Below are 19768 nucleotides of genomic sequence, written 5' to 3' on the forward strand. Positions count from 1 at the left end.
CAGTAACAGCAAAATCCTTAGGGACTCTGCAGTACCGCAATTTTCCATTCAGAGGAGCGAGGTGAAGAGGTGAGTCTTCATATAGGGGAGATACCAACAACGGTACTCCTTGTACGGTTCACACTCGCAATCCTACAAGTTGAATTATAACCAACGACAGAATTCTTCTTCTCCTTCCTCTCGCTCGAACGTCGGAGGGAGACCAGGTCGCCAGGGCAGAGACAACTGTAAGCGCCAATAGCGGCTTGCTGGCTCTGACTACTGCCCTCTCTCCTCCTGTGTCATCAGTGGGAAGCAGAGTTGCATATTTCCTCCAATTGGCAGCATATAACATCAGACCGTTAGGAATTAAACTTCATTTAAAACTGCCATACTCTGGAGTTTGTCCAACAACCACCATCCAAAGCCCCTCGCGCCAAGGTATCGAAACAGCTCCGTCTGCTACGGTTAGAGGTCCATCTCATGCTCCTCAAGGGAGCTATAGAACCAGTCCCTATCTCTTAAAGGAAAGGGGTCTTATTCCCGGTTTCTCCTGATCCGGAAGACGTTGGAAAAGTGGCGCCCTATACTACATCTGAGGGAGCTCAACACCTATCTCATCAAGCAATCCTTTCAGATAGTTTCTCTACAAGACATCCTGCGTCTTTTCAACTCAAGGATTTCATGGCCACTCTAGATCTAGATGACACTTACTTTCATGTACCCATTTACCCAGCTCACATGAGGTTTCTTCGCTTCACAGTAGCCAAGAGCCTTTTTCAATTCAGGGTTCTTCCCTTTGGACTGCGTTTTGCTCCAAGGATCTTCACAAGCGTGTTAGCTCCGGTAGCATCCTTTCTGCAGAAACAAAAGCTTCAGGTCTTCCCTTACCTGAAGGATTGGTTGCTAAAAGTTCCTGCAAAACAAGCAGCACAGCAAGTAGTCATAACGTGTACATGGCGGTTTACCAATTTCGGCCAAACAATCAACAAACAGAAGTCTTCTCTCCGTCCGTCAAGGACAGCCAGATTTCTGGGCACCTGTGAGAAAGTGCCATCTTTCTTGCATGGTATGCCCCCACTTTTTGCTGAATGTACTTTGACTGAGTGTGCCCTGGACTCCTGCCAATCAGTTGCCCAGGGCCTATGTTCCTTCCCTAAAAAAAAATCAAACCCAAATTGGCAAACCCTGGCCACATGTCAGCCCCTGGTAAATGGTACTCTAGGTACCCAGGGCCTTGTGACCAGGGAAGGCCACTAAAGGCTGCAGCACTCATTGTGCCACCCTTGGAGAGAGAGAGACACCCACACACCCCCCCCCCCCACACAGTCGACATCCCTGTGTGCCGTGCCCACCACCTACACTGCCCTGGCATACATCAGCCACCCCTCTAGCTGGGTGCCCTATGCCAGTGGTGTGGGCACAGGTGCATGAGCCCTGTGCCCCTACAATACCCAGGTCCATTCCTGAGCCCTGTAAGTGCAGTGCTCCCATTTAAGAGTACATGGTGCTGAGAGCTCGTCACACGAACTCCACAGCACCATAATTGCAACACTGAAGTATCAAACTTCTCTCCACATTAAACCCACACTGATGCCAGTGTGGGATTTAATGTACCAAGCACCCCAGAGGGTATCTTGGAGATGCCCCCTGAAACCTAACCTACAATACACGTCTGGTCTGGGAGGCTGCCTAGGCTGCCACACAGCAGACATGTTGCTTGACCCCTGGGTAGGAGAGCCCCCGCTCCCCTGGGCCTGCAACAATGCACATCCTGGGCGAGGTGCTAGGTCTCCTCCCCCAGGATGGACAGGGGGAAGCTTCAAAGGCATGCCGCCTCTGAGCTTCCCCGGGCCACTTGCTGCCCCCACTTTGGCGGGAAGCCTGGCCGGAAACCCCAAATAAGGACAGGCAACGTGCCAGCCTGCCAACCCCACCCCTCCGGTGGGGGAGGTGAGGTGAAGCACATCTCCGGGCGCTCGCCATCTTGAAGATGGGAGGCCCTGCCCAATCAGGACTAGGCTACTGCCCCCCTCCCACAGGAGAGTGGCAGGATAGGGGGTGTGCCTGCCCTTTACCTACCTGTAACGCCGCTAAATCTAGTATTTAGGGGCACTCTGAACCTGACTTCCTTAGATTCCAGATTCCGAAAAACAAAGAGCAAGAAGAAAGAAGACCTGCCGTGCAGCTGCTAAGAGAAAGACACCAACTGCTTTGGCCCCTGCCCTACCGGCCTGTCGACCCTCGAACCTGCTCCTGCTACATCCCGGCACCTCTTGTGGCCAGCAACCTCACAAACCCCGGAGGATCTGGCTACCTTTTGGCTCTAAGCACCTGGGACTCCCATGAGCATAGGCTCTGCTCAAAACCAGCTTCTAACCCCTGGCACCAGCCAGGAACCGCGAACCCTGCACACTCTGCACCCGCCAAGCATGGCCTGTGCCGGAGTGAACAAAGACCCCGAGGACGTCCCCCCGGTGACTGGGCCCCCGAATCCGGCACCCAAGGACTCGCCTCGACGCTCCTGACGATGCTTGCAGCCTCAGAACCAGGTACCCCCCCAACCGCTATCAACAGAGGGTAAGGTTTCCCGACACCAAAAGGCGCCCCCTGTGCCCAACTCCTGGGTACCTACCTATCCTCCAACTACCCAACTTGCCTCCCGAAGTGGTGGTGGCACCTGAAGAATCTTCGTCCCCGAGCTTGCAGCCTTTGTTCAACCAGGAGCTTTCCCATTGAAACCCATTGAGCTCCCAAAGGCTCAAAGGCACCCTGCACCCAGCTGCCCGAGTGGCCCTGGCAGTGTAACCTCTGCACCTCTGCACCTATCTACTCCCCCCCCCCCCCCCCCCCCCTCATTTGCCCTGTGCAAGTGACCAGGAGCCCAGCTCCCACAGCCGCGTGGCCTGCTTGTCAGCAGCCACCAACCAGGCCCCCCTGCCTCTCATAGGATATCATTGGGCCTTACTCGCTATGCACCCGGCTGCCCCTGTGCCGCTGAGGGTGTAACAACTGTACCTACCTGACCCTGGGAGACCCCGGAGTCTGTGCCCAGAACCTTAACTCTGCCAGTCGAGTACTTACCCAAAAGCCGATAACCCAATTTTCCTCCCTAGGGTAACATTGACTGTTTTTTTCTGAAATTTCTTTTAAGTGTGGAGTTTCTAAAACTTTAAATATTCACCAAAAATCAACCGAGTAACGAAAATACTCACCTGCTATTTGGAGAGATCCCAGTGCTGGATCTTGTTGCCCAGCACTGACCCTGAAAAATATTCACAACCGTACTTACCAGTAACAGTAACCCACGTTTCTTCCATAGGAAATCATGGACTGTTTTTCTGTGAAATTTCTTCCAAGTGTGATTTTTTTGCAAACTTCAAATATTCTTTAATAATCGTACTAACTGTGAAAACTTAATTACTTACCTGTTTTAGAGAGATGTTCCAGCACTGAGTCTAGGAGCCCAGTACTGGATTACAAAAGTAACGAGAACCTACTTTACCTGCAACTTGAATTTTCTCCCATAGGGAATCATTGACTGTTCTATGAAATTTCTTCTGTCAACTTTTAAAATAGCAAAATATTGCCTAAAAGTCACAACAGTAACTAAGTCGACTTTTATCACTTGTTTCTAAGAACTGTCCCAGGACTGAATCTAGGATCCAGTCCTGGAGTTACAAAAGTAATCCTGAAAGTAACCTATTGCAAATAATTTAAAACTTCCATTAAGCTCAATGCATTATTGTGTTTGAAATTGTGTTGCCTATTGCAACAACCTGTAATCAGTATTTACACAAGTCAATTGCATACTGCAAAAGTATTTACCTAAAGCATCTCATTCTGAGAAAGTATATTTGAATACCTATTGTTGGTTCTAAAATAAAACGAGCATATATTTTTTTTTTTGTACAAACAATTGGCCTAGAGTTCGATTCTTGTGTGTGAGACCATTTGCTGACTGAGTGTGTACAACAAATGCTTTACACTGTCCTCTGATACTGCCTTACTGCTCGACCAAGCTACCATTTTAGAGAGTAAGGTTATATCTAACTTTAGCCTCTGCCAAACCTCTGGGGACTGTGGACTCTGTACACACTGTACCTATTTGGGAACAGTATATACAGAGCCACTTTCTCACAGCACCATTCTAAACAATTCCGTAAACAAGGCTTTCCAGACCTCGGAGATGCAAGAGAAGCTAATGTCCATGGCTTCCTGATTGTTAAAAAGGTCACTTTCAGTTTGCCTCTAGAAGTCCCTTATGGGTTCCATCTCATCATGCATACTCCTGATTCCTCACTAAAGATTAAGAATGCGTCCACTCCAAGAGGAGCTAGACTTACAATGGCTCCAGATCGATGGGTCCTTCGACGACAAGGTCTATCTTTCAAGCTAGCCCCGGCGCCACACGTATTAACTACGGATGCCTCTCTCGAAGGCGGGGGATTGGTGTTACAAGATAATCATGTAAGCGGCCGGTGGCAGACTCAACATAGTCTGTTGCATATCAATCTGCTGGAGCTTAGAGCGATTCGCCTAGCCTTGCAAGCCTTTCGTCCATGAATTTAACGGTCGACAGTTCTTATAAGAACGGAAAACACGACAGCCATGAATTATATAAACAAGGAAGAAGGCACCAGATCGTGACGGTTGTCGCAGGAAGCCCAATTGATGTGGGAGTGATCAACTCAACAAGAAATATCACTCCGGGTGGAGCTTCTTCCAGGTGTCCTCAACACGGACACTCTCCAGGCTGAAGTCTGTCAGCCACGAGTGGGAACTGGTCGACTGCACTCTTCAGAAGGTTTCTTTTCACAGATGGGGCACACCTTCCATAGATCTCTTTGCCACTCCGGAGAACAAGAAAGGCCGGTTCTATGCAAGCAGGATTCACCATCCGGGATCCTTTGGGAATGCGTTTTCGATGGCCTGGTCAGGCGCATTTGTTTACGCTTTTCCTCCCATTCTTTTGATCCCCCAGGCTTCTCAGGAAGCTCAGAGCAGAACCGTGCAGGATGATTCTGAAAGCCCTATGTGGCCCTGACAGTGGTGGTTCACAGAACTTCACCTTCTCTCCTGAGACCTTCCTCGGCCTTTGCAGCTGATTCCTTCGCTTCTGACGATGTCCCAGGGCCAAGTCTGGCATCCGGATCCTCAATCTCTTCGGCTCTCTGCATTGCTCCGGAGCAGCGAGAATTTCTGGGTCTGAATCTCTAAGCAGAACGTAAACAGATACTTTCTCCGGCAAGAGCCCCAAGTACTAATAAGACTTACAGATTGAGATGGAAGCGTTTTGATATCTGGTGTCAACACAATGGTCTCCATCCTTTTGACTCGGAGCCACATGAGGTTCTTTTATACTTTCTATCATTAGCAAAATCGGGGCTAGGTCAGTATTCTATCAAAGTGCACCTGGCTGCAATTTCTCACATCAGCCTCATGTCTTCAGAACTTTCCTTTTGGTCTGTAAGGATAGTTACAGTTCCTCAAAGGCCTTTTCAGCTTTCCCTCCGGTCAAGCCTCCTCCTCCATTTTTGGCATCTGAACTTGGTTCTTGCCCAGCTTATGAAGCCTCCTTTCAAGCCTGTTCACAAAGCAGAATTGAAATTCCTCTCCTGGAAGGTAGCGCTTCTTCTGGCTTTGACTTCTGCGAGGCATGTGGGAGAGATGCAGGCTCTCACCATTCAGGAACTCTTCTGCAGTTCAAAACAGGAACATTGATTCTATGTACTAACTAAAAATTAATTCCTAAAGTTCCTTCGGGCTTTCATTTGAATAGACCTGTGATTCTTAAGACTGATTTCCCTCAACCGGCTACACCAGCAGAGAAAGCATTTCACTCTGGACAATCAGATGTGCTTAAAATTCTATCTTCAAGGGACTAAAGACTTCAGGAAGTCTTCTCAAATATTTGTCTTTTAAGGATCCTTGTAAAGCATTTCCCCTTTTCCAGGCAGCGGATCGCTTGTTGTATCACCGATGATATCCAATATTGTCACAAGGCAGCATGCAAACCCTGGAAGGTCTAGTCCGGGCTCCTTCCAGGAGGGCGATGTCTTCTACTACAGCTCTCTTTGCTAGTGTTCCTATCCGGGAGATCTGCCGTACAGCGACCTGGAGCAGTACACATACGTTTACAAAGCATTACTGCTTGGATTCTGTGACGCAGAGTGACACAGCAGTCGGCCAAGCAGTCCTGAGGAACCTCTTTCACTAGCTGTGATCTTTCCCTTTCATCCCTCCTTCCATGTTACTGTTTTATCAGCTCTAGCACATTTTTGAACCTTATGTATTTATGTTTCTGAAATTTCTAAGTATGTTGTTGACCATTGACAATGTCTTCATGATTTGTTTACTATGGCTTTGTTCCTAGTTTGATATTGGTAATGGTTCCAAAAGATGTGCTGATAACTGCTAGCTACTCTGATACAAGCTATGGGAATCTATGAAAGTTCCAATACTGGAGTAAGAAAACCAGTTGCTTACCTGTAACGTTGGTTCTCCAGTATTGGTAACTTTCATAGATTCCCATGCGTCCACCCTCCTCCCGTGGGAAAGCTCAGCCTTCAGTATGTTTTGTTATACTGTTACACAATGGCTACGAAAATCTGAGGATCTGAGATTCTCTCAGGAGGGTTCTGTGGGGTGAGGCTATTCTGATTGGTTGTTGCTTTATTTTGGTCTCTTTTACAAAAAGAGGTGGATATGCTACAAAATGTGATGAGGCCTAGGCCTTTCCTTCTGTTCTGTACCTACTGCTACATTATTTTTATTTACCGATACTCCTATTCCGACGGGGAATGATACAAGCTATGGGAATCTATGAAAGTTACCAATCCTGGAGAACCAAAGTTACCTCTAAGTAACTTGTTTTCTTTCTGGGCTCAGGGAGCAAAGGCTCCCACCCCAGGGGTCCAGAAACATGACTTGTGGTGGTCTAAACACTTTAGGGGTACAGGGCTCATGCACCTCTACCCTCACCACTGGTATAGTGCACCCAGCTAGAGGGGTGGCTGACCTATGTTAAATTATTTTTGTATGGAGCACAGCTACCCAAAAGGTTTGCCAGCCTGAAGAGTGAAAAAGAAAGTGATGGTGGTATTGGTTGAACAGCCATGTCTTTAAACCTTTGCGAAAGTTTGAAACGCTTGTTTCGTGACGGAGGGATGCGGGAAGAGTGTTCCACAAAGTAGGGCCGAGAAAGGCAAACTAGCGGCTGCCCATCCGTGAAAGTCTAACCCTGGGAACCAAAACATTTTCCTGGGTTGTGGAGCGCAACAGGCGTGACTGTTGGTAAGAATGGGCTAAGGCTTGCAGATATTGGGGAGCAGTGCTGAACTTTATCTTAAATAGAAAGCTGAAGGCTTTGAACTTAACACTGCTTTCCATGTTCAGCCAGTGAAGATAGGGTAGATAGCTAGAGATGGAAGTAGCTTTGGGAATTCGACATAGTCTAGCCGCAGCATTCTGTTCCATCTGCAGCCTCCGTAATACATCCTTGTTAGCCCCTAGATAGAGGATGTTACCATAGTCTATTCTTGAGGTCACAGGCGCTTGGACCATAGTTCTTTGGGTGGAGCAAGGAAGCATACAGACAATATTTTTTAGCCATTTTAATACAGTGAAGCAGATAGCCGCAACGTTTACTTCTTGCTGTCTCATAGACAGCTGATCATGTATAATAAAGCCCAAATTACGGACTTGTTGGGTGGGCAGGGGTGGGGACCCCATTTCAGTAGGCCAGTGCTGGAGACCCCTTAACTCTTTATTTTCTCCCAAATTAAGGACCTCAGTCTTATCACTATTGAGTTTGAGCATAATAAATTGCGTCCTTGCTGCAATTTTCCTTGGGCCGTCCTGAAGAACTGATGGACCAGATGCCTTCTCAGTAGAAAGAGAGAAGATAATCTGGGTGTCGTCCGCTTATGGAAAAAGGGACAACCCGGCGTTCTCTGCAATGGTCGGTAGTGGTTTGACATGGATATTAAAAAGCAGCGGACTAAGAATAGAGCACTGAGGGACCCCATAGGGGGATAAGTGAGGTTTGGAGTTGACAGCAGAAGAAAAAATGTGAAATGTACGGTTGGTAAGAAAAGATGTCAACCAGTCCAATGCTGAGCCAGAAATAGAGGGATTGGAGGGATCCTATTAATACGGTGTGAGATACCGTGTCTAAGGCAGCGCTTAAGTTGAGTAATATGATGGCTGCTGTATACCCCATATCCAGGTGATGTCTCAGCATTTCCGTAACACCCAGTAGGGTTGTCTGAGTAACCGGTTCTGAATCTGGACTGGGAGCCATGAAGGAAATTGGAGGATTCGAAAAACTGTGTAAGTAGAGAATTAATATGCTTGTAGGGTTGTAGGCATGTCACAAAGGAATGTATGCCATGTCGACTCTTGACTTTGTTCTGTACCAAAATACACTGCCTGCAATGGCGGTGTGTGTGTAAAGGTACAGAGCTTCTATGGGTGGTACAATAAGTGCTGCAGCCCTTAGAGGTCCTCCCTGGCCACAGTGCCATTGGTACCAATGGTACCTTTTACAAGGGATGACCTGTGGCCAGAGAGGTGCAGATTGGGGGTACAGTTTTGGGAAAGAACACATGCCCTGGCAACCTTATTGGCAGGGACCCAGACCACATCAAGTCAAAGTGCATCAGTAGTCTGGCAAAAAGTGTGGGGGGTATTTACTTCAACAGAAACCCAGCTTCTAACAGGCAGCCCCATATATGCTGCTACATTAGGGCCCAGAGTCCATTCCGCTGACCTTGGGTGTAAGAGGTTTTCTGGGTTCAACATATTGCTCCCTCCATCGGGATCTGCAGCCTGATCTACCTTTGCTGGGCGCCATGGCCTGCCAAAGTCACCATCTCCGTCTGAGGGACTTGCCCGGATCCCCTGTAGGTAGAGTATCTAGGTATCCTGAAGGTCACGCCAGATTGTCTGAGGGGCGAGTGGAGGTTGAGGGGGGCTGGGCATCCATTAAAGCTTTCCTTATACACATGAAAGCGTCTGTATCTACACCAATGTCTTCAATGCGCTTGCTTTTGGGGTCTAAGGCGGTGGCGGAGGGCTGCCCTGGAGGTGGGGGTTCTGAGCCCCAGGCAGGTCTTCCCTTTGTTCAAGGGACACTGATCCGGAAGCTGACCTATTTTCCTCTCCAAGGGGGGGATAAAGATGCCCCCAAGAGCCTGTCAAGAATCGGACCGGCCACAAAGGAAGCAAGAGACACTCCTGTGGCTGCTAAATAACTGAAATTGCTGCGCGACTAGGACAGTGCTAGATACAGTTTACCTGCCATTAAACACTTATGCATTGGCAATTAGCACATTTTTTTTTATTTTTTTAAACGTCAAAACTGTAAATTAGGAGAAAAACGAGTCACTTACCTTGATGCTGCTGGAGCAGTGACTTAAGAGAAGGGTAGAGCGTCCTCGGGGGGAGGGGGGGAGGAGTCATTAGATGCCCTGCTTTATGATTGGTTATTATTGTTGAACCTTTTCTCTTTCCATTTCCTGAAGCATCATGGGAAATGTAGTTCTTTGGTTATAAACTACTGATGGCTGCTGGAATATAAGTGGAGAAAGAAAAGCCTAATTGGAAGACTCCGGTCCTCACCTAGAATACAATACAAAATTGCTACAAACCTGCACTCTTGCCAGCGTTTCCCGCACAATTTTCTAGAACATTCTTCTAATTTTCTTGGCTTCATACAAATAGCCACTCATGATTTTGGAGTTGTACTTAATGCCCTAAGAAGCAGTCTATACAATTTCCAAGTTAAACAATTTAAAATGAGCCTTGACTGTGCCAGTCAGATTATGATTTTCCAATTCTCCAGCTGCTAGCATCTGACCAAATGAAGTACAGGGTTGCACAGCTTGACAAACAAGACTCTTTTACTGCCACAGTAGTCAGGTGCTACTCAAACCCTTTGACTGCTTTAATTACAATGAGAGCAGGAAGATCCACGGAAGAAAGATAGTTGGGACTTAATCTGAGACCAGAACAGCAGAATGCGCCATTATTTCTCTATTAAAGGGATCCTTATCGCAGCATGGCAAACTTGCTTCAATGCTTGCCAGAGAATGAACAGCAAGATGCATAAACTGTTCTCACAGAAGTTACTCTTGCTACAAATTCTGTTCTGAAATTTGGCAGTAAGGGGCTGTGGATTACACGAAATGCAGAATTGCGGCTGCTCATTATGCTAGCATTGCTGGTGTCATCTGAATATAGAGCAGCTTACTCAAAGTTCATGGACATATATTTTGGTATGCTGACATTCAGTAAACACACATGGATCAAGATGCTTGAAAGGGATACTGAAACAGCAAAGGTTATTGACTCCATCTCAACTAAACCCTTTCACCTTGTGTAGATCTACAGGAAGATTCAAGCCATGGCCAATACGACCAAATCTGAATAGATGTCACTATGACATTTATACATTCCTAGAGCTGTGCCCCTCTGTAGGTCCCAGTGCAAAGCAAGAGGAAGTCATTTTAACATTCATCCAACAACCAATGTGATCCTAACTTTGCTGGCCTACCTAAAAAAAAAGTCATATGTGCGCAAGGGGGACATGCAGAGAATTATGATCCTATTCCTTCCAGTCGGGGTGACAAATGCAAAAACAGTTGATCGACAGAATGCAGAACAATGTCATACATTCACCCCAGTACAGAGATCTGGGCCTAAATCCATCGTTTTTTTGCTCACCATGCCATTCCAGTTTGAACCCAGCCATATGCGAATCAGTCTTGACCCCCGGGGTGAAACCCGGAAACCGATCCTAGGATGCTTGTTTCCAGTCCAGGAAGGACCTGGCTTAGCAGTTCGGGCTGGACTGTTCCCATGAGGCAGAGGGTCAAGACTGATTTGCATATAGCCAGGTTTAAACTGGGGCGGCATGGTGAGCAAAAGAATGATGGATTTAACCCAGATCTCTTGACTGGGTGTGAATATTTTGATTTGTTCTGCATTCCGTCCATCAATTGTGTCTCTTTTGCTTTCTCGTCCTATTCCTTCCAGGGCAGAAATAGCATCCTGGTATTTCTATTACAAACTGCATTTTGACTATACTCCCAAATTTAACACTAAGCTTCCTTTATATATCCACCCCCACCCAAAAAAGTCAAAGCAATCCCATCACTATTGACTAGTTAATGTTCACCCAACAATCGGGGCGATTTTGGGGTAAATTGAGGGTCAAATTTTGATGGTTTTAGGAGTTGCACACTAGCTCCTTGAAGTTGCTCCAGTGGGGTACGAGCGTGCAAGGGGGGTCGGTCACCACAAGATTGTTTGTAAGGGACTTCAATAGATGGGCGCTTCAGGATATTGATTTAGCTATTTTGAGACAGAAGTTTTAGAGATGCATCCACAGGCCAAACTTATCCACTCACTGTCCCCTTTGCAATCCATGAGTGAAACAAAAGGATAATACTGTGGAATGATTTGCAAATGTTCAGCATCTCCGATACCTAAAGTAAGCTGTGACAAAGCACTCTGGCTCAGTCAGAGCTGGTGATTTATAGAGGGCCTGTCAGCAGGATGTTCATATCACTGATCTGTTGGGACATTCGTAAAATTTTTCATTTAATTCTATTGAGAAAATTTACAAATGTGAATTAGAATACTGTGTTGAAGCCACTTGAGAACGATTTCCATGAAACTGTGATGCTATCTTTTTATGCCTGTAAATGTGGCTTTTTCAGAGATTCTGGACTTCTTTCCCCCAATTAGAAGTGACCTATTAGTTTGATTGGAAATGTTGCCAGGTAAACAACAATGCAACTTATGTCTTACAGACTGGGTTCCTAGGAATATGTCCCTGGATATCTGCCATGATCCCCTAGACTTCTTGAGGAGACAAACACCACCAACTCAGGTAAGAACATTGACTAAGGAAGTTGTTCTTCGCTTTTGTGACAAAACATTTCTCAAGCTTCAGTAAAATGAGAAGCAACACAAGTATAGCATGTGTAGCAGTTGCAAAAGCTTCATTCGTACTAAAGGACTACATAGTACAATTGTTTCAGGCCCTGCTGTAGGGAACATGTAGTTGCCAGGGTGATGGCCCGGAGGCAGATAGTTCAGGCAGATCCTGGGGAAGCATGTGTTAGTTGGCACAACAAAGCAAAGAGGGTGTGGGCGGCATAATGTGACAGTTGAAGGGAGTGACTGAGCCATACTGGACTAAGAGTGTGGCGTACTTAAGTCAGTGGGGTTCTTCCTGTCCATCACCAGTGGCGTCATTCTACGTCTCCTGATGAAAGGTATGACTGGGCTTCATGGGGGACTAAAGAGCCAACTTTCTCCCAAATTAAAAAAAATCATTTTTCTAGCAAGGCTCTAGAGGAAATAAGTTGGGGCATAACTGCTGACTGATGTGACTTCTAATGTTGACTTCTTTCTCTCTGTTCTGTTTGTTTTAGACTTAATTAGGCGTGATATAAATGTTACGCATATAAATTGAAACTTAGTTGTAATTAATGCAACATAGTGTATTGTGTGCGCCCGTTGTCATCTAGATTAATTTTGCCTAGAGTAGTCTGTTTCGGCCTGCTCATACCATGTTCTTCCTCCTCTTCCAACATTGCATTGTATATGTACTATCCATTTTTAGCATGCTGCTTGAGGAGACCTAATTTCTTGAAACAGTCTCTGTCCTATGTTGTCAAACTCCTTATCCAAGGAAAACCAAAGGGGATGATGGACGGAGTGTTGAACATTGCAAGCACTCACCCCCAGTAAACTGATCTGGGTTTAATCCATCATTATTCTTTAGCTTACTCCGCCACCCCAGTTCAGACATGGCCATATGCAAATCAGTCTGACCCTGTGCCTCATGGGAACAGTCCAGCCCGAACTGCCAAGCCATGTCTTCCCTGTAACTCTGGGCACCCTTCTCATCCATCTAGTGCTACTGTACGTTTAGTCAATGAAACAGCTAAGTTTACAAATTCCTTACATTTGGGCGCTAGCCTTGGAAACTGAGCTATCAATTCCATCATTGAATCCAATGTAAACCTATTCTTTCTGAAATCTCAGATAAATATTCTAGAAACCTGCTGTCGTTTGACTTGTCTTAGTCAGTGCTTAATTTGTAAATTAAGTGCAGGTGCTCAATTTTATTCATGAGGCCACACCCACTTCCTCTACTGGCCCCACCCGCTTCCTCTATTGGGTCCAGCCACAACTAGCACTGCTGAAAGACAGATCTAATACCCAATCTGAATTTCAGCGAGCAACTGACTACTAGAAGAAAGAGCTTTCCTCCCAACTGCGACTCGTCGCCTGATGGAGAGCTATCAGAGAAAGCTGGACAATGATCTGTGTGCTGCAGAATTTTCAGGAAGGGGCCCTTGATTTCATCAGACAAAGGCCCATTTTCACCTCCAACCTTCCCCAAGGTTAATACCCAACCACCTCTGATAGCTCTCTATTGAAGTAGAAGACCTACTTCCTCAATAGAAGTAGAAATACAAGAGTATTCCTTGTACCCACTAGAGAGCCCTCATCACTACATAGAAATCACCTATAACAACCAGTAGGCAGCTATGGTGTATAATTCATTACTGCCAAGTGGCCTACATCATGTTTGACCCTCAAACAGTTCTGTGTGTTAGCTGACTGCTTTTTTATTTTTGGTACCAGTTACAGACATTCAGAGAACCCCCTAGCACGTTCTATCTATACATCCAAACATCCACACTGTGCACAAACACCATCCGCAGTCCCTTACACATACCATATGCATTCATCCTCTGAAGTATGTATGAGTGACGAGAAACTGTTTATTTTACATTCCATTTATAATTTATGACATTTTTTAATGTGCTTTCTAATTATCAGGACAGCAAAGACTATCGTCCCTGGCGTTAAGCACAGGTTAATTTAATGACTTTTTGAGGTTCGCCCTATCAAAGATTGTGGCTGTTTCTTGAATATGGTTTCACACTCCTCAATCAACAATCTAGTTCCTCACATATGCTATATTGTAGCCCAGGTACCCTTCTCTGTGATTCAGTAGCAAAAGAACCAAACTAGCATTTCTGCTGCATTATAATAAAATTGGTCCACAGCTCAGCTACGGTTTATGTGGAGTGCCCCATACCAGTTGACATCTTAATCATGAGTACTATCGCTGCTTGTATAATACTGCACTGAAAAATACAAATAAAACCAATGTGTGTTTGTTTGCCAGAAATAGGTTTTTTGTTATGTTAATCTTATTCCAGGGTCTGAAAGCTATTACAATATGAGAAGAGTATCAAACTGCCATGATTTTTTGCTCTCCTACATTCCCTCAAACGTAACACCTGTGGAAACAACAAACCTGTAGGCACACACTTAGTAGACTGAAGGGTGTCGATCTGTAGGGCCAAGATTCCTACCGACTTAATGCGGTTTGTAGGTGATACATAAGAAATGCCACCTTTTTTTAGAAGAAAAGTATGAAGAAACTGAAAAAATATGAATTTTGGCAAACACTGTTGAACAGTCAAACAGGAGCACAAGAGAGCTACCACTTGTAAAGAAAATACATGTAAATGGAGTTAAAAAGTACACCTTCACCTCATGAAGTGTTGTGATAAACTGCAAACTGCACATGTTATCACAAGGAGAACATTACCACTGTGGGAAATGGCCTAATAACTTGATTTCAACGCCAAGTGTAACACCAATTTTAAATTATTTCTAAAAAATATAGTAAAATGTGGACATGCAAGACAACCACAACAGCCGTATAGCAAATGAATTGTGGCAGAGCAAACAATGTTTTCCTTCAAGCTGCAGCTTCCAGAAGACAACAATATATATCTGTTCAAACTATGTGAGTCACTAGAAGTAAATAGTGTCAAAACATTTTTATAGTAATTTAATTATAAATGATTGGGAGCATTTAACACACTTTTATCCAAGCTAAGTCAATGTTATCCAAGCAATAGCAGCCAGGAAACTCCTGTTTGTGATCAATACAAGGCCACATTACCCTCAGCACATTGTTTTTGCCGCACTGTTTTTCCAGGTATTACCTACAGGAAATTACAGGCACACAAACCTTGTGACTGAGTGTAATTTGAGATGAAACTTTGGTTTAAAGGGGTCGCAAATATTTTGTAGTCGACTTTACATGTTTTGTGCCTCTGAGAAAGGGGCCATTAGTGTGCCACTTTTATAACAGTATTTCAAGGCTTCGGATTGGTGTGTGTCATAACTTTATCCCCTTTAACGGCTTTGCTCTGCTTTATGCAAGTCCGCATAAGTAGGGGCACTAGAATTATGTGACGGAGGGAATTATGCGATAGAGGAGGACCAAATTATGTGCCAGGTTTGGCTAAATTATGTGAAAGGAAAAGGCAAATCATGCAGCGTAATGCAGAAGTACATTTTGAGATAGCATTACTTCCTTATTTTGTCAATGATTACACATGTTAATACTGCGCAAAAATGTCACCTCGTTAGTACCAGTTTAACTACCAACAACAGCAATAAGCATAAGCAACTGAAACGTGACCTGTCAACCTTTACAACATGTTTTTTGATCCATTTGATAACTCTGGGCACCTTAAAGAGTGCTTGCTACTAGGTAGCGACACAGTGCCAATGACGAAAGATAAATTAGGAGGCCAGTAATGTTTACAAGTGGAAATCCAAATGTTGGGCACTCCTAGCAGTAGAGGCACTGAAGGAAAGTTGCCTAAGACCTCAAAAGTAAGCAAAACAAAAGTTACGATATTTAGCGCACAGCACTTCGTTGTCAGATGCCCCCAAAATCTGATTAATGAGGTTAAGAGGCGAAGTCTAGTATTGGCCCACACCCGGCGCTCAGATGTGAGACTGCCGGCACCGTATGTAACCTCAATACTTACGCATTAAACGAGCACTAAAATGAAATCAGAGGAGGCGCTTTTTCCGAGCACGCATGTGCCAAAACAATTAAAAAGACAGACCTGCTTCCAAAGCATGCTATAAAAACAAAAATGAAATAATTACTTACTGCCCTTCTTTGGTTTTATTTCTAGGCCTGCTGCTAGCTGCGTACTTTGTTCGAATGACTAATGATGCAGCTGCGCATTACGCTGGGGCGGGACAATAGCCGGGACTCTGATCGGCATTGGTCCATCTGATGGGGGTGGGTAGGGGGTGGAGGGGGGCGGCAGGCACACGACTATTCAAAACCAAGGCGGGAGGAAGGGGCTTACATCACTCCGCCCGGGCAGTTTCTGACGGTGTGCATGTGGCGTCCGTGTGCCTCGTGTTAAGGCGGGCAGCGCTTCATCCAAATTTAAATATTTATTACAGGATAAACAAATGCAGTGCAATCAGGCACCGCTCCACTAACTAAACCCAGGCAGGCATGGATTTACCAGTTACCCTGTAATATATTCTCTTCACCGGGGAGACAGTTATAGCGTGTAGACCCGGCCCTAAGAAATAAGTGCCGGTGCTAAGCACCGGAAAGCACCGGCACAAATTAAGCACTGGTCTTAGTATGAATTAGTCTTCATGCATACATTTACTGTACTTCTTTATAGGGGTTCATACTGCTGTGTCAGATCTGTATTGGATAAGCTAGGTTCCAATGGATATTTCTAACCTCAGATGCCCCGCTTGTCGAATATTCTTCAAACTAGATCTGGCAGTTGCTTCAAAACCGTACTAACGTGCGGCTACGCTATGCCTTCATTATGCCCCAGCATTGACAGCAGAGCCGCATAAAAGAGCCACCCCTACAAGCTGACGTTGTTTCCTTTCATTCTGTGCCTTTGAACACCGATCCCGAGTTTTGCTCCCTTTTGTCATCGACTACCTTTTTTAATTGAAGTCAAGTGTGCAAGGGAACAATGTCCCCATCTAAACGTTCAGGGTTCATATCATGCCTAGACTGCCACACAGATGTGGGTAAAGGACCCGCATGAAATGCGTCCTTGGTGTTTCAGTTCAGTGAACTGTTAAATGAAGCTGTACATCATCGAACAGAAGTCGCAGCCCTCCCGCAAGTCCTGCTCCAAGTACAGGGAAAATGATGCATTCCTGCTCTTGTTGCCAATTCCGCAACAGGTCATATTTGTGCTTGAAGTCCTCCTGCAAGAGAGCAAAACCTAAACAGAAGGGGCATGAAGGTGCTACTCAATCTTGCTCCTGATCCCAGAGTAAGGAGCCGATCTCGCAGTTGATATTGTTGCACCCAGAGTTCCCCAGACCAGGGGCAACGTTGAGGTATGCTACATATTTTTGGCTCTTACGGGTCCCTCTGGCATAGCATGCCTTTGGGACTCCAGTATCTGCAGGGGCCTTTAGTCTGGTTAGTGCTGGCAAATGTGATCTGACTCATCTGAGCTCTTGGGACTAGTCTTGGGTTCTGCACGGACTGGTTGGTGACTTTCAGGCTCTAGCCCTTCGCTGCTTGCTCTTTCATAGATGCTGCTCCCACTTCTGCCGGTTGGGGGCGATCCACTGCCAATTCTGGTGTCTGACCAAGAGCTGAATCTGTCTGTCCCTGATTTTCTTATGCAGCATCTTACTCCTGGAAGTTTGGTAGTCTTCGCGTCTACCAGCAAGGTGAATTCTAATTCATTCCACACAACTCTCCTTTGACAGAGAGTCAAAAAGGACTAAGGCATTTGGGAAACAAATGGACCTTTCGGCCAGCCTAGCCTTCGACTGTCAACGCAGATTGCCTACTAGGCCGTTACACAAATACCCTCTGGGACATGTGAGGTCTTGCCAGATTTTTACTGTCTGCTGGTCTCAAACCATTCCAGATTGTCAAGATGCCACCAAATATGTGATTCGTGCTGGTCTCAATCCTGTTGATTTTGTTGTGAGCACTCTGCACTAGTGCGGTGCTCAGTTGCCATGCGTGTATGCGATCCACCGGTTTTTCTGCAGATCAGCAGGTATCCTTTTATGGATATACCTTTGATGGAACCCATCTGTTAGTTGAAAAAGCCGATTCTGCCCTAGATTTCTCCTCCGCACCCGACATCGCCATAGCCATCCCAGGCGGCTACAAATCACCCGCAGAGACTGCACCAACGGAGTCGGAGGAGGATTTGCCGTTGTCCACAAGAACAGCATCAGGGTCTCGACTATCACCGACGCGTTCAGCACCGCCGGACACATGCACTTCCAGATCCACACAGACCCTAACTCCACCCTCCGAGGCACCCTCGTCTACCGACCACCCGGACCCCGTCCCCAGTTCAGTGACTCCATCGCCGACTTGATCAGCACGCACGGCCTGACCTCCACCGACTACATCCTCCTCAGAGACCTGAACTTTCACCTTGAACAACAACTCCACAACCCTGATCGTTAACCTCGCCAACCTCTGACTGAAGCAGCTCGTCACAATGCCCCCCACTCCACCGGTCACACGCTCGACCCCCGTCTTCTTTCCAAGCCCGCACGTCTCCGTCAGCCACACCACCGAACTCCTCTGGACCGACCACCGCTGCATCCACTTCGCCTTCCAGAAAACCCACCACCGCACCCAACAGATACCCTGCCGCTGCTGGAGCAAAATCACCGAAGACCAACTACATGCAAACCTCGCTCTCAGCCCACCCACCGAACCCTCCAACGCCGACGCCGCTGCCCACAGCCTCAGACGCTGGATTGAGGACTGCGCCAACACCCTCGCCCTGCTGAAGAAACCCCCCCACAGAGACACCAGCAAGCGGGCCAGCTGGTTCACCCCAGAACTCCTTGCCTCCAAGCAAGCCTGCCAGAAACTAGAGAAGGAATGGCACAGTGAACAAACTCCGGATAGCCACGCAGCACACAAGGACGCCATCCGCAACCACCACCACCATCATCAGTGCGGCCAAGAGGACCTCCTTCAAAGACCGCCTCAACAACAACGCACACAATAGGAAGGAGCTCTTCAACATCGTGACGGAACTCTCCAACCCCAGCTCCAACACCAATGACATCCCGCCGTCGCAAGCCCTGTGCGACTCACTCGCCACCTTCTTCCATCGCAAGATAGCAGACATCCACAACATCAACACCCAGACAGCAACACAACAGACCCTCCGCACATCATCGACCATGACCCCCCTGCTAGCCTGGGTCTGCGTGAGCATCGATGACACAATCAAGACCATGAGCACAATCCACTCCGGCTCTCCGGCGGACCCATTCCCGCACCACATCTTCAACAAAGCAAGCCGCTCCATCGCACCCCACCTGCGCATCGTCCTCCACCTCTCCCTCAAGACCGCGACCTTCCCAGAGAGCTGGAAACGCGCCGAGATAAACGCCTTACTCAAAAAACCTAAGGCAGACCCAAGAGACCTCAAGAACTTCCGGCCCATCTCTCTGCTCCCCTTCCCGACCAAGGTCATCGAGAAAATAGTCAACAGACAGCTAACCCGATACCTCGAAGAAAACTGAATCTTGGACCCTTCCCAGTCAGGGTTCCGCAGCAACCACAGCACCGAGACTGCCCTCATCTCCGCCACAGGTGACATCAGGACCCTGCTGGACAACAGTGAGACCGCAGCACTCCTGCTAGACCTCTCTGCTGCCTTAGACACCATCTGCCACCGCACATTACGCGCACGCCGCAGGGATCCGAGACAAGGCTCTGGAATGGACCACCTCCTTCCTCTCCGGCAGAAACCAGAGCGTCCGCCTCCCCCCCCCCCCCCCCCCCCTATTCCGTTCAAAGCCTCCGATCATCTGCGGCGTACCCCAGGGATCCTCCCTCAGCCCGACACTGTTCAACATTTACATGGCCCCGCTCGCACACGTCGCCTGACAG

At 46.9% G+C, this 19768-nt stretch overlaps 1 protein-coding gene across 4 annotated transcripts in view; it reads left to right on the forward strand.

Annotated features, from left to right (window-relative positions):
• DLGAP5 (DLG associated protein 5) overlaps positions 1-19768 on the forward strand; it is a 351164-nt gene that overhangs the window by 328229 nt on the left and 3167 nt on the right. For all 4 annotated transcript variants that reach the window (XM_085626824.1, XM_085626826.1, XM_085626823.1 and 1 more), the window contains one exon: positions 11799-11878. In XM_085626824.1, the coding sequence (XP_085482950.1) occupies positions 11799-11878 (80 nt within the window). The remainder of the gene's footprint in view (positions 1-11798; positions 11879-19768) is intronic.

Source organism: Triturus cristatus, chromosome 9, assembly GCF_964204655.1.
Source record: "Triturus cristatus chromosome 9, aTriCri1.1, whole genome shotgun sequence".
NCBI classification, from domain to species: Eukaryota; Metazoa; Chordata; class Amphibia; order Caudata; family Salamandridae; genus Triturus; species Triturus cristatus.